We start from the raw sequence: 19,962 nt of genomic DNA on the forward strand, positions 1-19,962 counted from the left end.
TAACATCCAGAACAACTCATGAAAAATGTACTTGAATAAGTCAATTATTAAAAGATATGGTGCTATCATAACAGGAAGAACAAAGCATCCTAGGATATTTTAGGGATCCAACATCATAACTCACTGATAAAAATTGTACAGAATTTTTCAAATTATTATGCATATTTCAATCATGTATTGTTTTGTCAATTTTTAAAAGCACAGACAACAGTGGAAACATAAAAAGAAAACACAACTACCCTGTCCATACAAAATAAAGCTGTAAATATACATTATTCTTCCCTAAGATTATTTTTAAGAAAATTTTTAACTGTTCATTTGAATTCCTACCGATAGGACATTTTATTTTTTAATTTTTTAAAGGTTTGCTTTATTTATTTTTAGAGAGAGTAGAAGGGAGGGAGGAAGAGGGAGGTTTTTTTTGACAGGGCATTTAAAAAATTACTAAATTGAATGGTAAGAAAGCTTTATCTATAAAATTATGCAAAAAGGTATCTAGGTAAATGGTATCTTAACATCCATTCTACAGATATTTGTAGACTAGGAGTGAACTAGTTTTAAGGAGAAGAGGTAAAGGAGTTTCGGGTGAAAAAAACAGCGTGCACGAAGGCCTACAGAGAAAGAATGTGAACTTTCAAAAATCTGGGAGGTGTTTTCAGCCCAACCTTTTAGAGTTTGATAGCATCTAGAATCTGTATGAGGCTTCTCCACAGAAAAACAATGATGTCACAAGGAGTATGGGTGAGATCATTTCAGCCAGAGGTCACAGACAAGGAATCAACAGCATTAACTAAAAAAGTGCTCGTCCAATTTGCTAAAAAGTAAGTAAACAGTTCTTTAAGATCTGAACTCCAGTGCTCAGTTTGGGTAAGAACTCTGCAAGAACTAGTGCTTCAGAATGTCCACCAGAAGAGACATTTCATTATTTAGCATTTGGGCAACTATGGGGCATTTATCTTTTATTATAAAAATGTGTCTTGGTAAAAGTACACCTAAATCACAGAATGAAAGATAACAAGATTCTGGTCAGAGAAAGTCTCCTGTATTCTAAGGGAAAGTTATCTTTTCTAGTCCATACCAATCATGAGGGAAGAAGATAACTGACAATTATTGACTTTATTTTGTGAAGCAGGACACACATGATCTCATCAACTCTGGAGAGTAGTTACTTTATCAGCACAATTTTACAGAGAAGGATTCTTGGGGTTAAGAATCCTTAAGATTCTAGACCTGGTGAGTGGGGGAACCGAGATTCAAATGCAAAACATGAGAACCTAGATTTTGAAGCTTACTTTCTCATTGCTTTGATGTAAATGTAGATCTTAATACTCATAAAACCCTTATGACACAGGTATTCCATTCTAGAGATACTGTTACTGAGGTTTAAAGAGTTTAAAACTTGCTTATGTCACTAGGTAAGTGGCAAAGCTGACATTGAAATTTATGTTGGCTGCTTCCAAAGCCTATGAGTTTTCCACTGATGTCTCCCCAGTGTTCCATTATTGTCTCGTGGATGCAGCTGATGTTAAGGGATGGTGTCCAGAAGTGACTGAATAACTAGCAATAATCATAAAAACACACGATGGAAACTTCCTGGTATAGGCTATATTCTTAGCAAATATTGTTAAAATGAGGTTCTGACCAATAGAATGTCAAGGAAGTTAGTATAAATTGGACAACAGTATGAAGGTAACTTCAGACTTGATTTGGCCACATTCAGCACATTAGATTCTCATTTGAGCCTCAGCAAAATGAAGGCCTTCGTTTCCACTTTATTTCTACTCTCTGTCCTACTTGCCATCTCGGAAGTGACAAGCGCGAAGTCTGTGAAGCTCTGTGGGCGCGAGTACGTAAGAACAGTCGTCTACATCTGCGCCAGCTCCAGGTGGAGAAGGCACCTGGGTGGGATTCCCCAAGTCCAGCAAGGTAACGTGAACTCTCGTGACTCCTTCATTCATTTTTTTCAGGCTTCTTTTAGTACACGCTCCTCTGATTACTGCTAAGCCACTTCTATATCAATTTAGGGGGGGGTATAATTATCAAAATAAACTGAGTTTGTCTTGGGAAAGAGATGAACTGGCTACCTGTCAAGAAATAAAGACCTTTTTTTTTGTCTCCAGCTTGAAGATCATTTGATCGCATGATTTCTTCGATGCTCTCAGCATGTATGCCAGGTGTGACAGGAACAGAGAGAAGGGTGTGATTTCAAGGGCCATGTCAGAGCAGCAAGATTCTCACACATGGGTAATTGGTTGGAATCCGGGCAGGTCTAAATTAAGGATGGAAGGAAAGAATCTGTTATTGAGCACTTATGAAGTGTCAGAGAGTTTCATGGGCAGCATTTCATTCAGACTTCTGATAAGAAGTGTGTGAACTAAGTACTATTACCACCATTGACCGTTTTACTGAGGACAAAGTTGTTCACCCAGGCAGTGCGCCGCGTGGCTAGGGAGCACACTCAGCCTGTCTGGATTCAAGAGCTGCAGGGTCTCTGTTTATTGCACACAGTGTCTCAGGTGGGAGAAGGGGGACGATGGACTGTTGTAGCCACTGACAGGACTGTGGGGTCAGTGGGGTGTGACCGAGGCCCTGAAGGATGTGTAACATTTGGGGAGATACCAGGGGTGGGCGAAGTGAACTTCTGGTGGGAATTCCAGCAGTAGGAATCACCTGATCTGAATTTTGAAGGTAGGAATGAACCTAATGTGTTTCAGAAATAGAAAGGGGACTGACTTCTCTGCATTTCTTCATTTTTTCAATTCAAGTGGCTTAGAGGTTTGACTGGAATTCTCTCTGCTAATCTTATATAAAGCATGAGGCAGAATTTACTCAAGATCCTATTTTAATAATCAATTGTGTTTGTTATGTTTTATCATAAAAAGTTAAAAAGGAAAACACGATTGCATAATAAATGTTGCAATCACATACACGATTGTGAAGGTTTCCATCCAGTTTAAAATGACTTTGGTAAACAAATATATATTTTTTAAATGACCCACTGTTTTTATATTTTAGTAGGCCAATTTCTTGAAAAATTATGAACTTTCCACCCCCACTTTAATATTGAGAGGGTCAGAGTTACTAAATGTTAACAGAAAAAAATAAGGGTTTTTATTCTTAAGAGCGTAAGTATAATTTACCAGGTTTGTGGTCAGAAAATCCAAATACACCAGCAAAAGCACATTTCTGTCTCTACGAAACACACGAGGCAGTGGGGCAGATGTCTGTATAAGGCTATCTCTTTGTAACACCACTGACATAATACTATTTATTTAGACTTTCGCAGGTTTTCAGAATATTTCTTCATCTTACTTGTCTGATCAGTTACTGGTTTACCAATCAGCATTTATTCATATGAGTTTTCTTGGTGCTTGCCAGGGCGCTAAGGTACTAGTAAGTTCAAACGAAGTTAGAGTGAAAGAACATCCTGATAAAAAGAGGGAGCCCCGCTTTTGGTTTTCAGACACAGAGGTTGAAATCTGCTCTTCCTTACTAATCAGCTTTGCAGGGCGTCCATGGGGTGGTTTTGCGTTTGTGTGTTTTTGGCTTATCTTTGGAGGCTGCTGGTCGTGGAGCAGAGGTAGCCAGGACAACCGAAGTTGAGCCTCGCCTTGGCTACTCTCCAGCTGAGCGACACTGTATGTCTCTCCTCCCTGCACTCATGTTTCCCCCTCCGTAAAATGAGGAGGCTGGAAATTCTCGCCCAAATGTCTAATCTCTCTGAAACCAGAACAACAGTGTTGTTGGGGGTTTTTTTGTTTTTGTTTTTGTTTTTTGTTTGAAGTGATGTGTAGGATTCAATTTTCTTTCAGAAATCCAATGTATTTCCCCAAGAGTAGAGCTCGGTAGCTGCCTTCCTTGTCAGGGCCCTCTAAAAGAGTACTTTTTTTCCTTTTCCATACAGCTGAGAGGGAAAACTACTTCCAGCCTCCAAACGAGCCTCAGGTTTCTGAGGAAAGCATAGAGCAGAACCGTCGGAAGGTGGAACCCGCGGGGGAGGAGAGCCTTCAGCAGGGACAGCTGCCCCCCGAAGGGCGCGGGGGCGCAAAGAAGCCCGCGGTGGTGTGGAGACGAGACTTAGAGACTCTGTGCTGCACCAGCGGCTGCTCTATGGCTGACCTGAGTGCTCTGTGTTGAGACAGGAGCAGAACCCCCGGGGGGCAGAGTTGAGCGCAGGTTAATCCCAGTATCTTGCTGCCCATATGTAATTTAAATAACAGCTTTTGGATAAGCAGTCTTCCTTTCTGAAAAATTGTGCACGAATGGTTAAAGCCCATGGAAGCCAGTTTTCTTCCTTTGCCAAGACGACTGCACTGTTCTCCTCAAAGTTTACCTAATCCTTTGAAATTTCAAATGCTGTATAAAATTGCAATAAAAATGTCATAAAGCTTTGTGTGATTTTTTTTTTTTACCTTTTAGAATTTTAAAAATAGCAGAAAATGCTAATGGTAGAAAAACCTAAGAAAATTAACCTTTATTTCATCAAACAGAAATAACTATCTGCTCTTAACTTTTGGGTTACTGTGTATTACTGTTGAAAATTAAAACATTGATTTATTGTCGGGTATAAGAATCTAAACAAAGTGCTTTTCTCAAAGGCCCCGAGAGTGTTCAATAAACATTTCTTGATATAATGCAGCTATTTGAAATTATACTTGAGAATAGCTTGGGGCGTAGGTGTATGAATCAGCTTCCGCAATCAGCTAAAAGCCAGAAAGTGTTGGATGATGACCTCCTCCCTTTGACCTGGCCCCTTGGTGTTGCCTCCCTTCTGCTGAGATACAAAGATATTCTATTCTCATTCTGCAAGTAGAGAAACTCACGCCTGGATTGTCAGGTCATTGTGGTGCAATTAGATGTTTTCACAGAACTGTTTTCATCTCTAACTCTGAGAATCAGCGCCTCAGTGGGTTGCAACACTAAGTCCTGCTCTGTCCGTCTGAAGTGCTGCTCTGATCCGCACTATAGTTCGTGTATTGAAAATCCATCTACTACATACTGGGCACTGAGACTGTGCCAAGACATTGTGCATAGCATTTAAACATTTCACTTCCTGCGTTTGTTTCAGGAAACCTCTGAGCAGGGGATAGTGCTTCATCCCTGTTTTGTAGCTGAGGAGACTGAGGCACCGTGGAATTAAGTAAATGTGTCCCGGGGTCGCACCGCTAAGGAGATGATGGTGTGACTGGACCCCAACTCTGGCTGCTAAGCATCAAAGCAGTCACGTCAGACTGTGCTGGTGGTCAATGTATTTGTTATTACCACTCACTCTTTCACTGAAAATGTCCTTTGACGAGGCAGGATAATTAATTATATTAAATTTCACCCCTTGTGCACGTGCCTTTTGATACTGGGGCGGGGAAATGGGAGAGCAAAGGAAGCACTTCGGCAGCGTGACGGTTGTGTCAAGGAAGAGCGTTTGTGCGGCGGATCGGCGAGTCCCACTGGCTGCTTTTCCCGTGAAACAACGTTCTTTTTCTTTGAAGAAAGACTGAAAAACTGTGGGTAGTTAGATTTGGGTATTTGAAATGAAACCAAACAAGATTTGAAAATACACAAAAGGGGGCCTGTAACTCCATGAGAAACTACTGACAGTATTTGTTGCTTATGATAAAAGTCAAGTTCACAAGCAATTTTGGGAAATGTTTATTCAACGACATGAACATCAGTTGTGATATTAATGAATTTGATGTTTTGATGTTGTGTAATGAAATGTCTTAACATTTGTAAGCTCTGCATAACTCAGTGAACCAAATTTTCCAAATGATCAGTGTATCATATTATAAAACCATGAATGTGTATTATGATGAAAATATAAATAGATAAAGTAATAAAATTATATATGTATATGATATTCTTGGTCATCTAAACAGTTTTATTGTATTATGTATTGCTTACTAATTTATTTTGTTATCAATTACTTCTGCATTTATCAAATACCTATTCAACTTTATCATATGATACTTTTTTTCTTTTGTTAAGGTGAAGTATTATGTAGATAGTCTTCCTTATGTTGAAGTTTCTCTGTGTTCTCAAAATAAATCTATTTAATCATGGTATAATATTTTTTAGTACTCAGAATGACTGAATTGTTAAATTTTATTTGGAACTTTTATGTCTGTGTTCATAAGAAAAATTGATCTCTCTTTTTGGCAGTGAAGATTAATCTAACTTCATAAAATGAAGGTATTACCTGTTCTTTAGAAATCTGGAAGAAAAAATCTATAATGGTATATTATGCTTGGTGACTTTTAAAAGACTTTCGCTGCAGTGTAATACACATACAATCAAGTGCATAACTTTTTAGTTTTTACTGGAATGTGGCCACACGTACTTGGTTGTTTATGTCCATGGCTGCTTTTGTGCTTCTGAAATAGGAAAAGTCAGTATTTGTGCTGCTGGAACCAATAAGTAGAGACAAGGAGTGAATCTTTGTGGCCACGTTATTCAGATGCCAGTGATCTGAGAAGATGGTGGGTTATGTACCATCAAAACCATTTTAACATCACATCTCAAGCTGACCATCTTTATAAAAAGAAGAAAAGGGTAGTTAAGAGATTTGGAATTTAGAAAAAAGTAGGAAAGGGGTTTAGAATTCAGGAGAAAAGTTTAATCAGATAAAAGCTGCACACCAGCGATTTTCCTAGCATCCCTTCAGCTGCTGACCACTTTATCTACATCCTGGTCTCTGGACGTTCTCTCCCTGGAGCACCTGACTCAGATACCATCTCCCTGGCCTGCATTCCTCCTGGAGCACAATGGCTGAATTGTGTGCAGGCCTCCAGGAGTCAGGGTGGGTCTGGTCAGGCATTCCAGTTCCCGGAACAACATCTTTCAATGTGCATGAATCACTAAACTTATCAAGTATAACTAAAGCTTAATATTTTTAACTCTTCGGGTCTGCCATCACTTCAAGGCCAGAGTCGAAATGTTGTGGCAGAGACCTCATGGTCTACAGAGCTAAAAATGCTTACTAAATGATCCTTTATATCTGCCAACATGTGCTTAAGAACATTTTAACTTCCTCAGGTTGACCCAGCCCCTAGAGTGGGTCTTTAAAAGGCGTTGAATGTGTTTATGAACTAGATGCAAATTGGCTGTTTTTCAAAAATTTTAACTGTCTTGTCAAAGTAAATTTCTTGTTATCAAATAAATTTCCTAAAAGGAACATATAATGTATTTTTATAATTTCAATATTTACTTGTTTTTATTTTTAAAATGAAAAAAAGACTGTCTAAGCTTAATGTTTCTTATATGAATTTTAAAATGATTTCCCAACACCCCCTGCACGAATCAGGCTGGGTATTCATCCTTTTTGATTGTTAGACCATCCACGCTCACCTTTGTCTGTGGGAGCAACGACATTCATTTTTTCTGTTACAAATGGAAATTGAAGCTTTGTGCTCCCATACCGGTGATACTGGCTCCTCGCCTTGCTAATTAGGGGAAAGTAGTGCAGGGGTGGGTGGGTAACCATGAGTTTCAAGTCATATCCTATGCTAAAATTAAAAAAAAAATGTGTGCCATCATTAAACCAGTGAGGAAAGAGATTACAGGAAAGTTTAATCAGGCACTTAACATGTTTAAGCCTCAATCGGAGGTGGCACTCAAGAGTTAGAAAATTTTAGTTTAAGGTCATTGTTAATAAGCCTACTAGTTAATATGTGTAAAAAGCTACTGTTTCAGGAACTGAAAGTACAGCCCCCACCCCCTGACTCCAGGAGACCACAGGCGATTGACCTTTGTGTTCCAGAAGAGACTTTAAGTAATCAAGGTGGCGTCTGAGACATCCTGCTCCTGGGAAGGACAGTCCACTCCCCAGGACATGAGACACAGATAAAAAAATACGATAAGTGGATGAGAAATGTCAGGGACATTGCTGTACTGGAGCATTTATCCGATTAACCTCTTTCCTGAATTCCAAATCCCTTACCTACACTTTTTCCTCCTCATAAGAAGGCTGACTTGAAAGGAAAGGTAAGAAGGTCTCTTAGGGTACAAACCCACCATCTCAGATCCCCAGCCATCTGAGTAAAGCGCCCATAACAATTTAACCCCTGTCTCTGCTGATTGGATTTGGTGGGGACAGGCAGCACCGATGCCATTTCCAGTTTCAAATCAACCTCCTTGTTGCATGTGCTCATGCATGGGAAGAAGGAAGAGAACATATAAATTCAAATGGACTCCATGACAGGGAGAAATAAATAAGTGGCAGTAAGCAAAAGCAGTGAAAGGAACTAAGAAAGAAAGGAACTAAGAAAGAAAGGAAGTGGGCAGAGGTGGGACATCCGAGTGGAAGAAGTGAAAACACTGGCAGATTAGGAAAAAGAGGCAAAACCTGAAACATGAATAGGACTTTGTAATAAATGTTGACTTTAGGAGAAATTATTTGTCATTCAAAGACAGTAGTAGCAGATAATCAAAAGTTTGAAAAGAAAAAAACAAGTGATCTGAGGTATTATATTATGTTGGTGAGCGGAAACTGCTAAAATATTTGCTCAATTCTTTAGGAAAACAGGTTCTACAGGAAGAAATTGGACATGAAGAGTAAGCTTCTGTGATCGGTCAGACATCTTATGAACACCTTCCCTTTCATTCTGGATGGCAGGAATAGAGTAGCGATCATTGGTCAGTGAGAAGCCCTAATCATTACTATAATCGCTTTTACCTTTGAGAAAACTGAGGCTCAGGACACTGACCATTTCACCTAACGTCACACAGCTAGTACAGATCCGAAGCTCGAATGGGATGTCTGTCTGTCAACTATGTGTTTAAACAAACAAATACAACCCCAACCCGAAAGCCTGGATCGCATTGCTGTTCAGGACAGATGCGTTCAGAAGACAGCCAGCCGAGGGGGAAGGCAGCGGGAGGACTGTTTGGGGGACTTGCCTGGGGGACCAGACCCTCTCTGCAGCTCGTGTGAACAACACACAGGAGGGGATGAGAGCCAGGCCACAGGAGGTGAAAGGGAAAGAAGCAAAGAACACCTGAGGTAGTGGGTACAGGCCACTTCCTTAAAAATTTGGGAGCAAAAAAGCATAGTAAATTATCAATAACTACTTAGTATTGAGTTTTCTTAACGCACTTTTTGAAATAATATCTAGAAAGGTCAGGTAACAGTCCCAACAAACAGTTCACTCTGTAAAATGCTACATTTAAAAGTTTTAATTTCTCAATTGTTGTTTTTTCAGTCACTGCCCTCTACTGAATTATTCTCAAGAGTGTTTTTTTTTTTAACTCAATAAACTGAAGTAGTGCTTAATTTCCCAGCGCATAATCTACTGGACTGTATTGTAAGGGCCTCCTTGAATGCTTTCTTTAAAGTTGTTCTATTAACCACGACAACAGCCAACAAACAGCACTGATATTTTCGTTCGAGATGCTAATGCATTTCCCTGAGAGATAATCTTTACATTTCGTATGATGTCTGATAACAGAGGCGGGTATACAGAAACTTTTTAGAGTAAAGATCAAAAGGAAAGCATCATTTAATTTTGGGGGAAATTTTTCCTGTTGGTTTTGGGGGAGGGTTTCCTGCTGACAGTCCCAGGGTTAGCTGAATTTTCCGTAATTTGCTCTTAGTACTGGCTGTGCTGCTGAAGCTGCTGCTAATGAATATTTTATAAAGCAGGAGGACGACGTTAGGTCTCAACCTGGGTGACTGCCAAGTTGAAATCTCTCACCTTGATGCTGTAGCTCAGCTCCACTTCCACTTTTTCACTGCCTGAGAATATCTCTGTCTGAATGTCCCATTATCAACTTAAATTCAGCAAGTACAACAAAGCCAGACATCGTGTCCCAGTCCTCAAATTATTCCTGCTGACTTCCCTGTTTTTGCTAGCAGGATCATTGATGTAGTTGCCCAGACTCAAACTTTCCGCTGCAATCATACGAGCTGCTATTGATGGAGGGCTTCCTATCAGGCACTGTACTGTTAAGAGCTTAGCGAACACGTATTTTCACTTGTTTTTAGCAAGCAGAGGCGGTGCCCCACATGCCCCCCCGGCCATCCCTTTGACTAAGCATTCTTTCTCATGGGGCTGGCCCAGACAACAGCCGCCCCTCCCATCCCGAGCCTGACTCCAAAGCCCTGTGAGGTAGGTACCAGCATTACCATTACTTTAAGGCAGAGAAGCTGTGGCTCAGTGAGGTCAATAATTTATTTAAGTTCCCTTAACTAGTGGCAGGACTCTGAGCGGAGACGGCAAGCATCCAGGGCTCAAAACTTCCAACAACCTTGTCCCGTTCCCTTAAAGTCACCTGACTTCTCCTTCCCCTGTGACTGATGACGAACACTTGGTCCTTACAATGTCCCATACAACCGTCTTCTGTGTTTTGTTTCCATGTCACCTCTTAGTCCAGCCTCTCATTATCTCTCACTTCTCCTGGGTGGTCTTTCGGTTCTCTACTGACAGAGTTACTCTAAGGACTCACTTCACGTATGCGATTAGCTGAATGGAAATGAATGGAAAGCCTTCAATGACTACCCACAACATTTTCTAACCCAGACGTTCAGGCCATCCTCCACGAACCCTTGCAGTCTACCACGTATCTTTATGAACAGTGCTTTTTCACTTGCACCTCTTCCTGGACTCTGACCTCCTCTGTCTCTTGCAATTCTACTTATCACCTTCATAGTCTAGACAAGTACTATCTCCTTCATGATCTCCCCTGATCCCCTTATCTAGATAAATATATTCTGGAATTTTTTAATAAAAACATATTTGAGCTCGTGCTGTGGTCACGTGTATACTTGTCACCCCTGGAGTACCCTAGTTCCTCCAGAGTTAAACTCTGCGGCACCAGTATATCTGGAGTTGGTAGGTAGATAGTATAGCTCAGTCGCTGCACATGCTTCTTGCTCGGAAAGTTAAGGTGTGTTCAATTTTACTGTGGGGTGCTGTCAGGATGTGTGGTCCATATATTCACAATGTTTTCAGCCTAGTTAAGGGGAAAAAACTATTATTTAAAAATTAGCTAGAGAACAATCAGGAGGAGCTCAGCTGGGAAAGTGATGAAAGAAGAGAGAACGGGAGGAAGGAACGGATGAAGAAGGGTTTTGAGAAAAGGTGAGACCTAGGTTTAGTGCCAAAAGTGCAGAAAGTTGCTTAAGTGGAAGAGAAAAAGGCAGGAGTGAAGGCAGAGATGGGCGTGGCCGGTCTGGGAAGAAGGATGGCACTTTACAAACACCTGTCCAGAGAGAACAATACCAAGGAAATTCAGGAAGTTTCAAAGGAAAACTATTCCCTCAAATTTACAATGCCATTTCATTTTTTAAAAGCTTAATTTAAAAAATTGATATAGAATTAACATATGTAATTTAAAGGAGTACCATGTGTTGATTTGATACATTTTTATGTTGCAATGTGTTTACCACTATGGCGTCAGCTAACGCAGGTATCAGACTTCCTACCAGGAGGTTTTTTACGATAACCAGTGTTCTTCCAAGTTAGTCACAATTAGTGAGTTTTGATTGTATGTTCTTATTCACCATCGACGATCTGAATTATATACAGTACATGGCGGTGCGCTGGGAAACGGCTTCCTTTTTTGCTTTTTAATAGCCATCTTATTTTAAGGGTTGATTCCTAACCCAGCCTGGGACAGATGGTAAGAAAATATCATGGATAAGAGTTTAGAACTCTAAAAAAACCCCATTTTTATACAGAGTTTCCTCCACACTAAAGAATGTTCTTCATTCTTATTTAGTCTCGCAAAGTTGTTCTATGATTTCCCCTGTTATTACTCCAAGAGAAGGAGGTGTTTGCGGTTTTGTGACGAAGCTACAAAGCTCATTTACTTACTGTGTTTATGGCACACGCCAGGTTCCAGACTGGCCCAGGGAGATTGACAACTACTGGTTTTGATAAATTATTACACAGATGTAGTCCCTCTAAGGCAGTAACAGAAAAAAATGACAAAAATTGGCTACTTCATTTTGAAAAGCTCCCTTAAAAGCCAGAGCAAGTAGAAGGACAGGGATTTAGAAAGTATACGTGGTTTTACTACACGCCATTTTAGGGAAAAATAAGGCATCAATATATTTTAAAACACTAAAGCACTGCCTGTTTTCCCACTTGTTAAATTCGTTTTGATATGACTTACACATCATCCTTTTCTTAGAACTATCGCGTTGCTAATTTTCTCCATATGTATACAATTTGCCTTTGACCTTTAACAATGTCCTCTAGGCAGGCCACTTACCGTTCAGAAACAATGCCAAAGAATGGTTTTACCTGAACACAAACAGCTGAGCGCCCCATAAAGGTAAATGATCCGTGGCACAAGCTGCACCAACCAGCAGAATAATGAGTTGTCTCAGCCCCGTAAATTTTAGTGCTGTCCATTCAAAACCACACCTGGTCACTCAGTACTAAACTCATAAGGACAAAATAGTAAACACACGTTTTATTGGTTAAGCAGCCAGCTATGTATTTTGTGTAAAAGTTGGTTAGCCTAGGAAAACCTGTTCAGGGGCACATCAGGCAGTATCTATTCAAACCCAGTGTCTTATTTGAATGCATGATTTTATGTGTTACAAATACACTTACTATTAAGCATCATGTATATTTAATATCATAGCGATATTACTTCAGTGCCCTAAAAAGGCTTTGTTCATTTTATAGTTTCCATTATTGAGGAGCCGACACTCAGGTCTCTCACACTTTTGTTAAGTGCAGGCAATGCACAAGAGCTCCTACTTTTAGCCAGCAGCCCTGTGGGACTGTGATAATTGTTATGAAATCATTCATTCTACCTCAGCAGTTTCAACTGTCAGGTACATGTAACAGTAATTGCAGCTAATGAATGCTGCTCAATTTATTAACTAGAAAACGAAAGCCAGGATTCTTTTATATGCAGCACTGAGACATATGAACATTCACATTTGTGTGTACCGTGTTGAGTATTCTACTGCCATTTATTGATCAGAGTATACAGCCACATTAAAAAAAAACTCCTCATTAAAAAACAATGCAGGAAATTCTAACTCTTCAATTGAAGAGTAATTAAAATAATTAGGACCAAAAGTAATATTTAATACGAATCTATGTATGCGAAAAATCCAACAGAACAAAAACTTAGTTCCTTCTTGAGGTAAACAAAATTCTTTCTTGTGCCACCCTCTCCTCCTCGAAACTTTACAAAAGTATAAAGAAAATCAAAAATCTTCCAGTTGTTCGAAGTATTAGCATTTCTTTCTAAAACTTTTAGTCAGTAAAACTTCTGTGTACTTAGGTGTAGCCTATTTCTTGATTTAAAACAGTAATACTAGGTTTCTTTTTTTAAAGATTTTGACTGGCCTACAACCCAGGCATGTGCCCTGACTGGGAATCGAACTGCGATCGTGTGGTTGGCAGGCCTGTGCTCTATCCACTGAGCTACACCAGACAGGGCAATACTAGATGTCTTATTTTCAGTTACTCAAAGTAAACTGCATAGACATTTGCAAGAGCAAAGAGTGAAGAATTTCTAAAAACATAAGATGCGACGTTATCGCTTTTAGGGTTCCAGAGGCACCTGCTCCCAACGAGGATGCTCTGGCCACTCAGTTGCCCGATGTAAACAATCACCATCAGCTTATAGCGTGGGATCCGCAAGCCCTTCACCTGTGCTTTGATGCCCTAGAGTGTAAAAGGGAAAAAAGGCTCTCACTTACTGTAGCTGCATTGAAACTTAAGAATATCCATCTTTGTCACAAATATAGTGGATTTGATTTAGGAAAACGGTAGAATCCACTGCAGGTACTTCCAATCACTGTTGTAGAACTCCAACTGCCGTTTGCTTCACGTACTGTCCTCACAAGGTAGGACATGTAGGGGCAAAATAATAGCACCAGCAATAAATCTACATTTTCCAAGGCACTTGGAAAAAACCTGTCATCTAGAAAACAGAACTGAATAGATTTATTACATTTTTTGAAAATCTTGTTCAGATAGTTTCCCTTCAAGAGATGTTGGCATCAGAGTTATACCATCCTGTTCACGTCTCATTAAGAGCACATGTATCTGGAGTCCCCTGCAATATGACCAATCATACATGTTTATTAAAGACTTTGTTATAAAAAAGCAAGCAGAGAAAACCTGAGGGGGTGCCAGCACCTTAGTTGATAAAAATGGAAATGTATTTAAATTGTCTGTGGTTGGTGGCCATTGAAGCTGCCTTGGGGGATAGAAATGATTATTAAAATATTTTATTTTTATAATGATTTTCAAAAAAATAAATGGGCCGTTTTATACATTTTTAACACAAAAAACGTAAATGATGTATACAGTGATTGTTTTAGACAAAGGCTTTTTACATGCACATAGAATATGACCTAATAAATATTTTAATAAAATAAAATATAAATAAACAAATTTTTTCTGCTACTGCAAATTAATTGCCTCCTTCAGAAAGTAAGGGGTTGTGCTTTTCAGCAAATATTCTAGTTACAGTTAACACTTTAGGCAAAAATCACACATTACCTCAGAAATTGTTTTAGTCATCTGTCTGCAGAGCTCTGGTTCATACTGTTCTTCTCGCAGAGAGTTAGTTAACACATCCTTCAGAATATGATTGACAATAGCCACAGGAAAATGTTTGCTAGGCCCTGAAAATACAGACAGAATTTCTAAGAAGTCCTTTCATATTATACCCACCCACCTCATTGGCTAATCAAGACTACTGAAACATGAAGAGACAGTCGATCTTCCGTGTGGCCTTCATTTAAGGAAAAAAGTAGTTGTGGTTATGTTTCCAGTCAGTTCTCTGGCAGAAGACAGGACACTGAACTCATCCATTTACCAGACTACCTAAAGAGCGTGCTCAGCCATTGAGGGCTGACATTGGCAAGTATCCCCCTTCCCAGTTTCCACCTTTAACGACTGACTTCCAAGTCTCAAAACCTTTCTCCCCCTATCTACTGCATTGCAACTAGACGGGTTGCTCTAAATCCCCCAGCTCTCACTACGATACTTCCCTTAGCAAGGCCTAACGTTCAGCGCCCACCCAACCCATAGCCTCTTCTCCCCCCATCACAGCTCTCCCCAGGGAGCCTGCTTCGTCTCGTGGACTTCAGCTTTCTTCTAAAGGATGCGTGTCCATTTGCCCTTGCTCTTCTTTTTCAATGGAACACCTTTCTCATCTTGTTCATCTGAGAAATAGCCATTGTTTCGAGGCCAGCTCAAAAGCCTTCTCCAGGTAGCCTTCCTTCTCTCTTCAGATAAACATCACTCCTCTCTTCTCTGAACTCCCAAGGCAGCAGCCCCCGCCCCTGTTATCCTGGCTCCTAATCTGCCTAACAGGTAAGGCATTCCTGCCTGTCTTCCAGGTGAAATGATACGCTAGGTCAGATTTTACCCTCTTCAGAGTCTAATACAATGCGAAAGACACAAGAAGTGTTTAGTCTATGATTTCTGAAATAAAATAGAATCAAACGCTTATAGATAACAATCATGGTATAGATCATGGCCACTTTTATTGGGCATTTTCTACATGTCAAGCACTGCAAGAATGTCGTGTTTATTACCTTATGTAATCTTCCAGTACGTCTCTGGGGGGAATCTGTTATCTCCATTTCGCAGGTGGGGAAACAGGTTGAAGCGCATTGTGCAACTTGCCCAGAATCCCGCGGTGGCAAGCTGGGATGCACTCTCAGACTGTTCTGACTCAGGAGCTCCCATTCTTAACCACATTTCATCCACATACAGAAGAGAAGCTTCAGGTGGATCTTCTTTACCCGACAATCTTACCCGTACCTCCTGGGAATATTAACCGAATACTCTCCCGTGTAACCGCACGGTACAACACATGTGCCCAGGCAGGCCCTGGAGCATGGAGACTCAATCACTACTTGCTGAATTGACACAGATAAAGGGATGAGATCAAGAACTACACTTAAGTAGCAGTCATCAGAATCTGTTCAGTGCTGATTTTTAACTACTGTATCAGCCAGGGCCTAAGGGAACACAGGACACACTTGAGCAATTCCAGGAGGATCTAATATTAAAGAGATTACTGAGAGAAGCCTGAGCAGGATACAGGAAATCACAAAGGAAACACTCTCTGGGCTGGTGAGAGTGAGGGTGTACCCTCACCCTACCCCAAGCTCAGGGATCTGATGGAGGAGCTCTTAACTATCTCCTAGAAGAGGCATGCAAAGCAGACCCCCTTCAGAGCAGTTTATGTCCTTTTGTGGTTGGATGAGAACAGCCTGACATGAACCCACTGGCAGGATGGGGACTAAATGCCTAGCTCACACTCCTTCCACGCTGTGACTTCCTGCTGAAGTTTCCCATTGGCTGAACTTAACAAGACAGTTGCAGCCCATGCTTATAGGTGTGTTAAGTCAGCCTCCTGAGGCTCAATAAGTAGTATGTTAATTTTGATGATTGTATACAAATTGTTCAATTAAGTTTATATTAGGGGACAAATCTGGACATGTAAAACAGAGACAACCGATATAATGAGTGAGATGATCGATCCCAGTATTTAGTCAGCAGGAGTCTCTGTTCTACAGGACAGACATAAGCAGTTACCTGCCTGTGGACGGTTGGACCCGATTACTCCTGCCTCATGGGGTCAAAGGCAGAGCACCAGTCCCTGTCGGCCCATATGTCCCTTTCTGTGGATCTTTCAGATTTCCGCTCAGAGATTCTAGCGAAATGAGGCTAGCTTTGATTTTCCCCCTTCCTATTTAAGACATTTTAAAATATTACAAGCTTGAACTAAACTTCTCTCTTTTTCACTCCCTCCTAACAAGTACTCATGTCCCACATACGTTCTGTGACCTTCATCCCTCACTCGAAACTTGATCTAGCCGTGTGTTAAGATGACCACAGGCATGGTTCCCTTACCAAAGGCAGTGCGTCCCTCCAGCGCAGGTGTTTGTCTGCCTTGCAGGCCTCCCTGTCACCTGGGGGCAGCACCTCCCTTTCCAGGAACTGGCCCTCCTGCTGCACTAACAAGTTTGACTGGCCCAACGGAGGCACTAGCCCCAGGCCAGGGCAATTAGTCTTTTCTTGGAATTCTTATTTCAAACTGGAACTAAGGAGAAAGAAAATGTCAGGCTCTTTGTGTGGCAAAGTTATGATGTGGCCCTCAGCAACGCTGGAGGCCGAGTTTCTCCGGGTGGGGACCAGACACGGGAGAGGAGGACGCACCCACATGCAGTGCAGTGCAGGGAAGGGAGAATCCTGCTGGCACTTGAGTCCCTGTTTCCAGTAGCTCCCGTGGTTCAGCTGTGCCAATGTCCTTTTGGTGCTTCGCTTAGTTTTTTTTTAAATCTCGTTAAGCAGGTTCTATTCTGAAAATATTTTCGAAGTACAGGAATGAACTTTTCTCGCTTCTTTGGGACTCTCCCCTATACAGCCAGAATCAGCACTGCCTCGCTCAGGCAGGGATGCTGAGGTACAAAGAGAGGGAAAGAGCCAGTATTCAGCTTTTGACTTCCCAAATATGCTCCTGAAGCTACTTTTAGAGTCAACTGATGTGAATGTCAAAGCTTTTTTTCTTTTCTTTTTTCTGAAAAATTTTTAAGAGGAAAATATTGTTTTGGAAGTCAAAAATTAAGGGCCTGAAGATCAGATGAATACGGAAGGAAGGAAGGCAGGCAGGCAGGCAGGCTTGTCCATAAAAATGAATTTAATAGAGAATCGTTAAAAATTAGGTTATTTAATATATCTGTGCTTCAGCTTCCTCAAATTGAGGTAATAAGAATTCCCACATTATTTTTCATTAGGGTTAAATGAGGTTAACTATTTAAAGTGCTTACAACAGTGTCTGCCACCTACACAAAACCACTCATTAGATACATGACGTTTGTCCAGAAAAAGTCCAGCCATTGTTAATATAACAAGAATGGTTTGCACAACATCAGTGTAACCTGGCAGCTAAGGAGAGTGGGCTGGAACGCACACTCATGAACAATGATGCCTTCACTGTACTAGTCAGTGGGGGAGGTAGATGCCACTAAGTGAGCATGTGTATTGTGTGGCCATCACATTAAAAATGACTGAGCAAGTAGAGCAACAAATCTCCATCAAATTTTGCATTAAGCTTGAACATTCCTCCACGGAAACTACTTGGACGATTCAGAAGGCTGCAGCTCTGGGCAACTGGGGATCGGCAGCTTCATCGCCATAATGAACCTGTTCCTGTAGAGTTTTTTGGCAAAACAGCAAATCACTCAGGTGACTCACTCCACTTACAGCCCAGATTTGACACCCTGGATCATCTGGCTTTTCCCAAAACTAAAATCATCTTTGAAAGGCTTCCCTGAGTCTCATAGATTTCAGAGCATCTGTGAGACTCAGGAAAATACAACCGGGCAGCTGATGGCAACCAGAACTGTGTGAGGTCCCAAGATGCCCACTTTGAAGGGGACTGAGGCATCATTGTCCTATGTACAATGTTCCTTATATCTTGTGTCTTTTCCAATAAATGTCTCTATATTTCATAGGGCATGGCTGGATGCTTTCTGGACAAGCCTCATACATTATTGTGGTTCTTGCCACCTCGTTCTGAGGGAGGATGGAGGAGCGCTTGTGCTGAGAAAGCAGCAGTATGGGCGAGGGTGTAAGTAGGGAGGAAGGGAGGCCCCCGCAGAGCGGAGCAGAGTCAGTGCTGAGAGACCCCGAGGCTCTGTCCAAGGCAGTATCTCATGACAGGGCCCGATTGTCTCATGGAAGCTGAAGTCAAAAGCTGAACTCAAGAGCTGAACTCTCTCCCTTTCTCTTCATCTTAAAGTTCTATTTTTCATTGTGTTGGTTTCATTTTCAGGCAGGTACCTTGTCTCAGTGTGGCGGTGCCTGTGGCCGCCAGTGACTCGCATCTGACTCGGTGCTCACAGTCAGTGTTCTTAAAGAATCAAGCGCTTCTTTAGTCATTGCTCCAAAACAAGTCTTCTGGAGAACTGATTTCATAATCAGTAGAAGATTGTATTGGATGTCACTGAGGGCTTTTCTTCTTAGTGATTCAAGGTGAAGCCTTAGAGTCAGTCATTTTGAGAAGCAATAACATAAGGAATAGAGAAGCAGTTTAAATATATGACGTCACTTAATTCTCAGAGTATCCCTATGATATGTGGATTCTTCCTGTTTACAGATGAAGAAACTGAGATTCGGGGATGCTGAATACCTTGCTTGAACATCATTTATTTAGGTTTAGCAGAACTCGTATTCAAATTCAAATACATTGGGTCCTATAGCCTGTATTTTTTACATGTTTCGGTAATTAATGAGCAAATGTAAATGGTCATTATAATATTATAAGAAGTATACTTTCATTGTTTCCATTCCCTTTTTTCTTTCATTAATTTACATTCATGTTTTCTTATACATATAATGTTTCTTATATCTTGTATCTTTTTCAATACATGTCTCTGTTTTTCATAGTTGCTGGCTGAATACATTTACATTCATTCTTGGTGGCTATAATTACTCAGATAAAAGGAGGACAAATATGCTAAACATTTAAGATAGGTTTAGATGATACAATTATTATTGGATAGAATGCAAAAAATGACACACCATAATGCTGGTGATTGGTGATTGCCCCTCCCATCCCACACTATTCTGGTCAGTATTGCATTCTGTGTCTATGAAAACATCTTTACCAAAGGCCCATAGAGTAGCTTTCAGATGCAAAATAAACCCAGAGATAAGTAGAAGTTGAAATATGTTTTTGATTTTAATGAGATGGCTAGTTGAATATATTTTAATAAGATAGCTTAAAAATGTATTTCAAGCAAAAAACCTTTAATCATAAGAGAATAATTCACATGACTTTTTGCAAAAATATGAAAATACTATGTATAATTTTATTTTATGTACATAAAATAAAATTATATTTTTATTAAAATTAAAATAAAATTATATATTTAAAAATTATATATACACACACACACACACACACACACTCACACACACACTAAGGTATTTGGAAAACTACTTTTCTAACTTGTGTCAACACCCACTACTG

The 19,962-nt window shown here is 40.5% G+C and overlaps 2 protein-coding genes across 2 annotated transcripts in view; one reads left to right on the forward strand and one right to left on the reverse strand.

Annotated features, from left to right (window-relative positions):
- Positions 1 to 1,751: 1,751 nt before the first annotated feature.
- On the forward strand, positions 1,752 to 4,137 carry INSL5 (insulin like 5). Its single transcript, XM_037044305.1, has 2 exons — positions 1,752 to 1,926; positions 3,905 to 4,137. Exons 1-2 carry the CDS (start codon positions 1,752 to 1,754, stop codon positions 4,135 to 4,137), a joined length of 408 nt encoding a protein of 135 aa, XP_036900200.1.
- A 9,226-nt stretch (positions 4,138 to 13,363) lies between these two features.
- DYNLT5 (dynein light chain Tctex-type family member 5) overlaps positions 13,364 to 19,962 on the reverse strand; it is a 30,131-nt gene continuing 23,532 nt past the window's right edge. The window contains exons 4-5 of the mRNA XM_037042960.1: positions 14,469 to 14,593; positions 13,364 to 13,625 (exon numbers count right to left, since the gene is read on the reverse strand). Coding sequence (XP_036898855.1) covers positions 13,422 to 13,625; positions 14,469 to 14,593 — 329 coding nt within the window. The 3' untranslated portion in view covers positions 13,364 to 13,421. The remainder of the gene's footprint in view (positions 13,626 to 14,468; positions 14,594 to 19,962) is intronic.

Source organism: Sturnira hondurensis, unplaced genomic scaffold (assembly GCF_014824575.4).
Source record: "Sturnira hondurensis isolate 20B ecotype Veracruz unplaced genomic scaffold, ASM1482457v3 Scaffold0000648, whole genome shotgun sequence".
NCBI lineage: Eukaryota > Metazoa > Chordata > Mammalia > Chiroptera > Phyllostomidae > Sturnira > Sturnira hondurensis.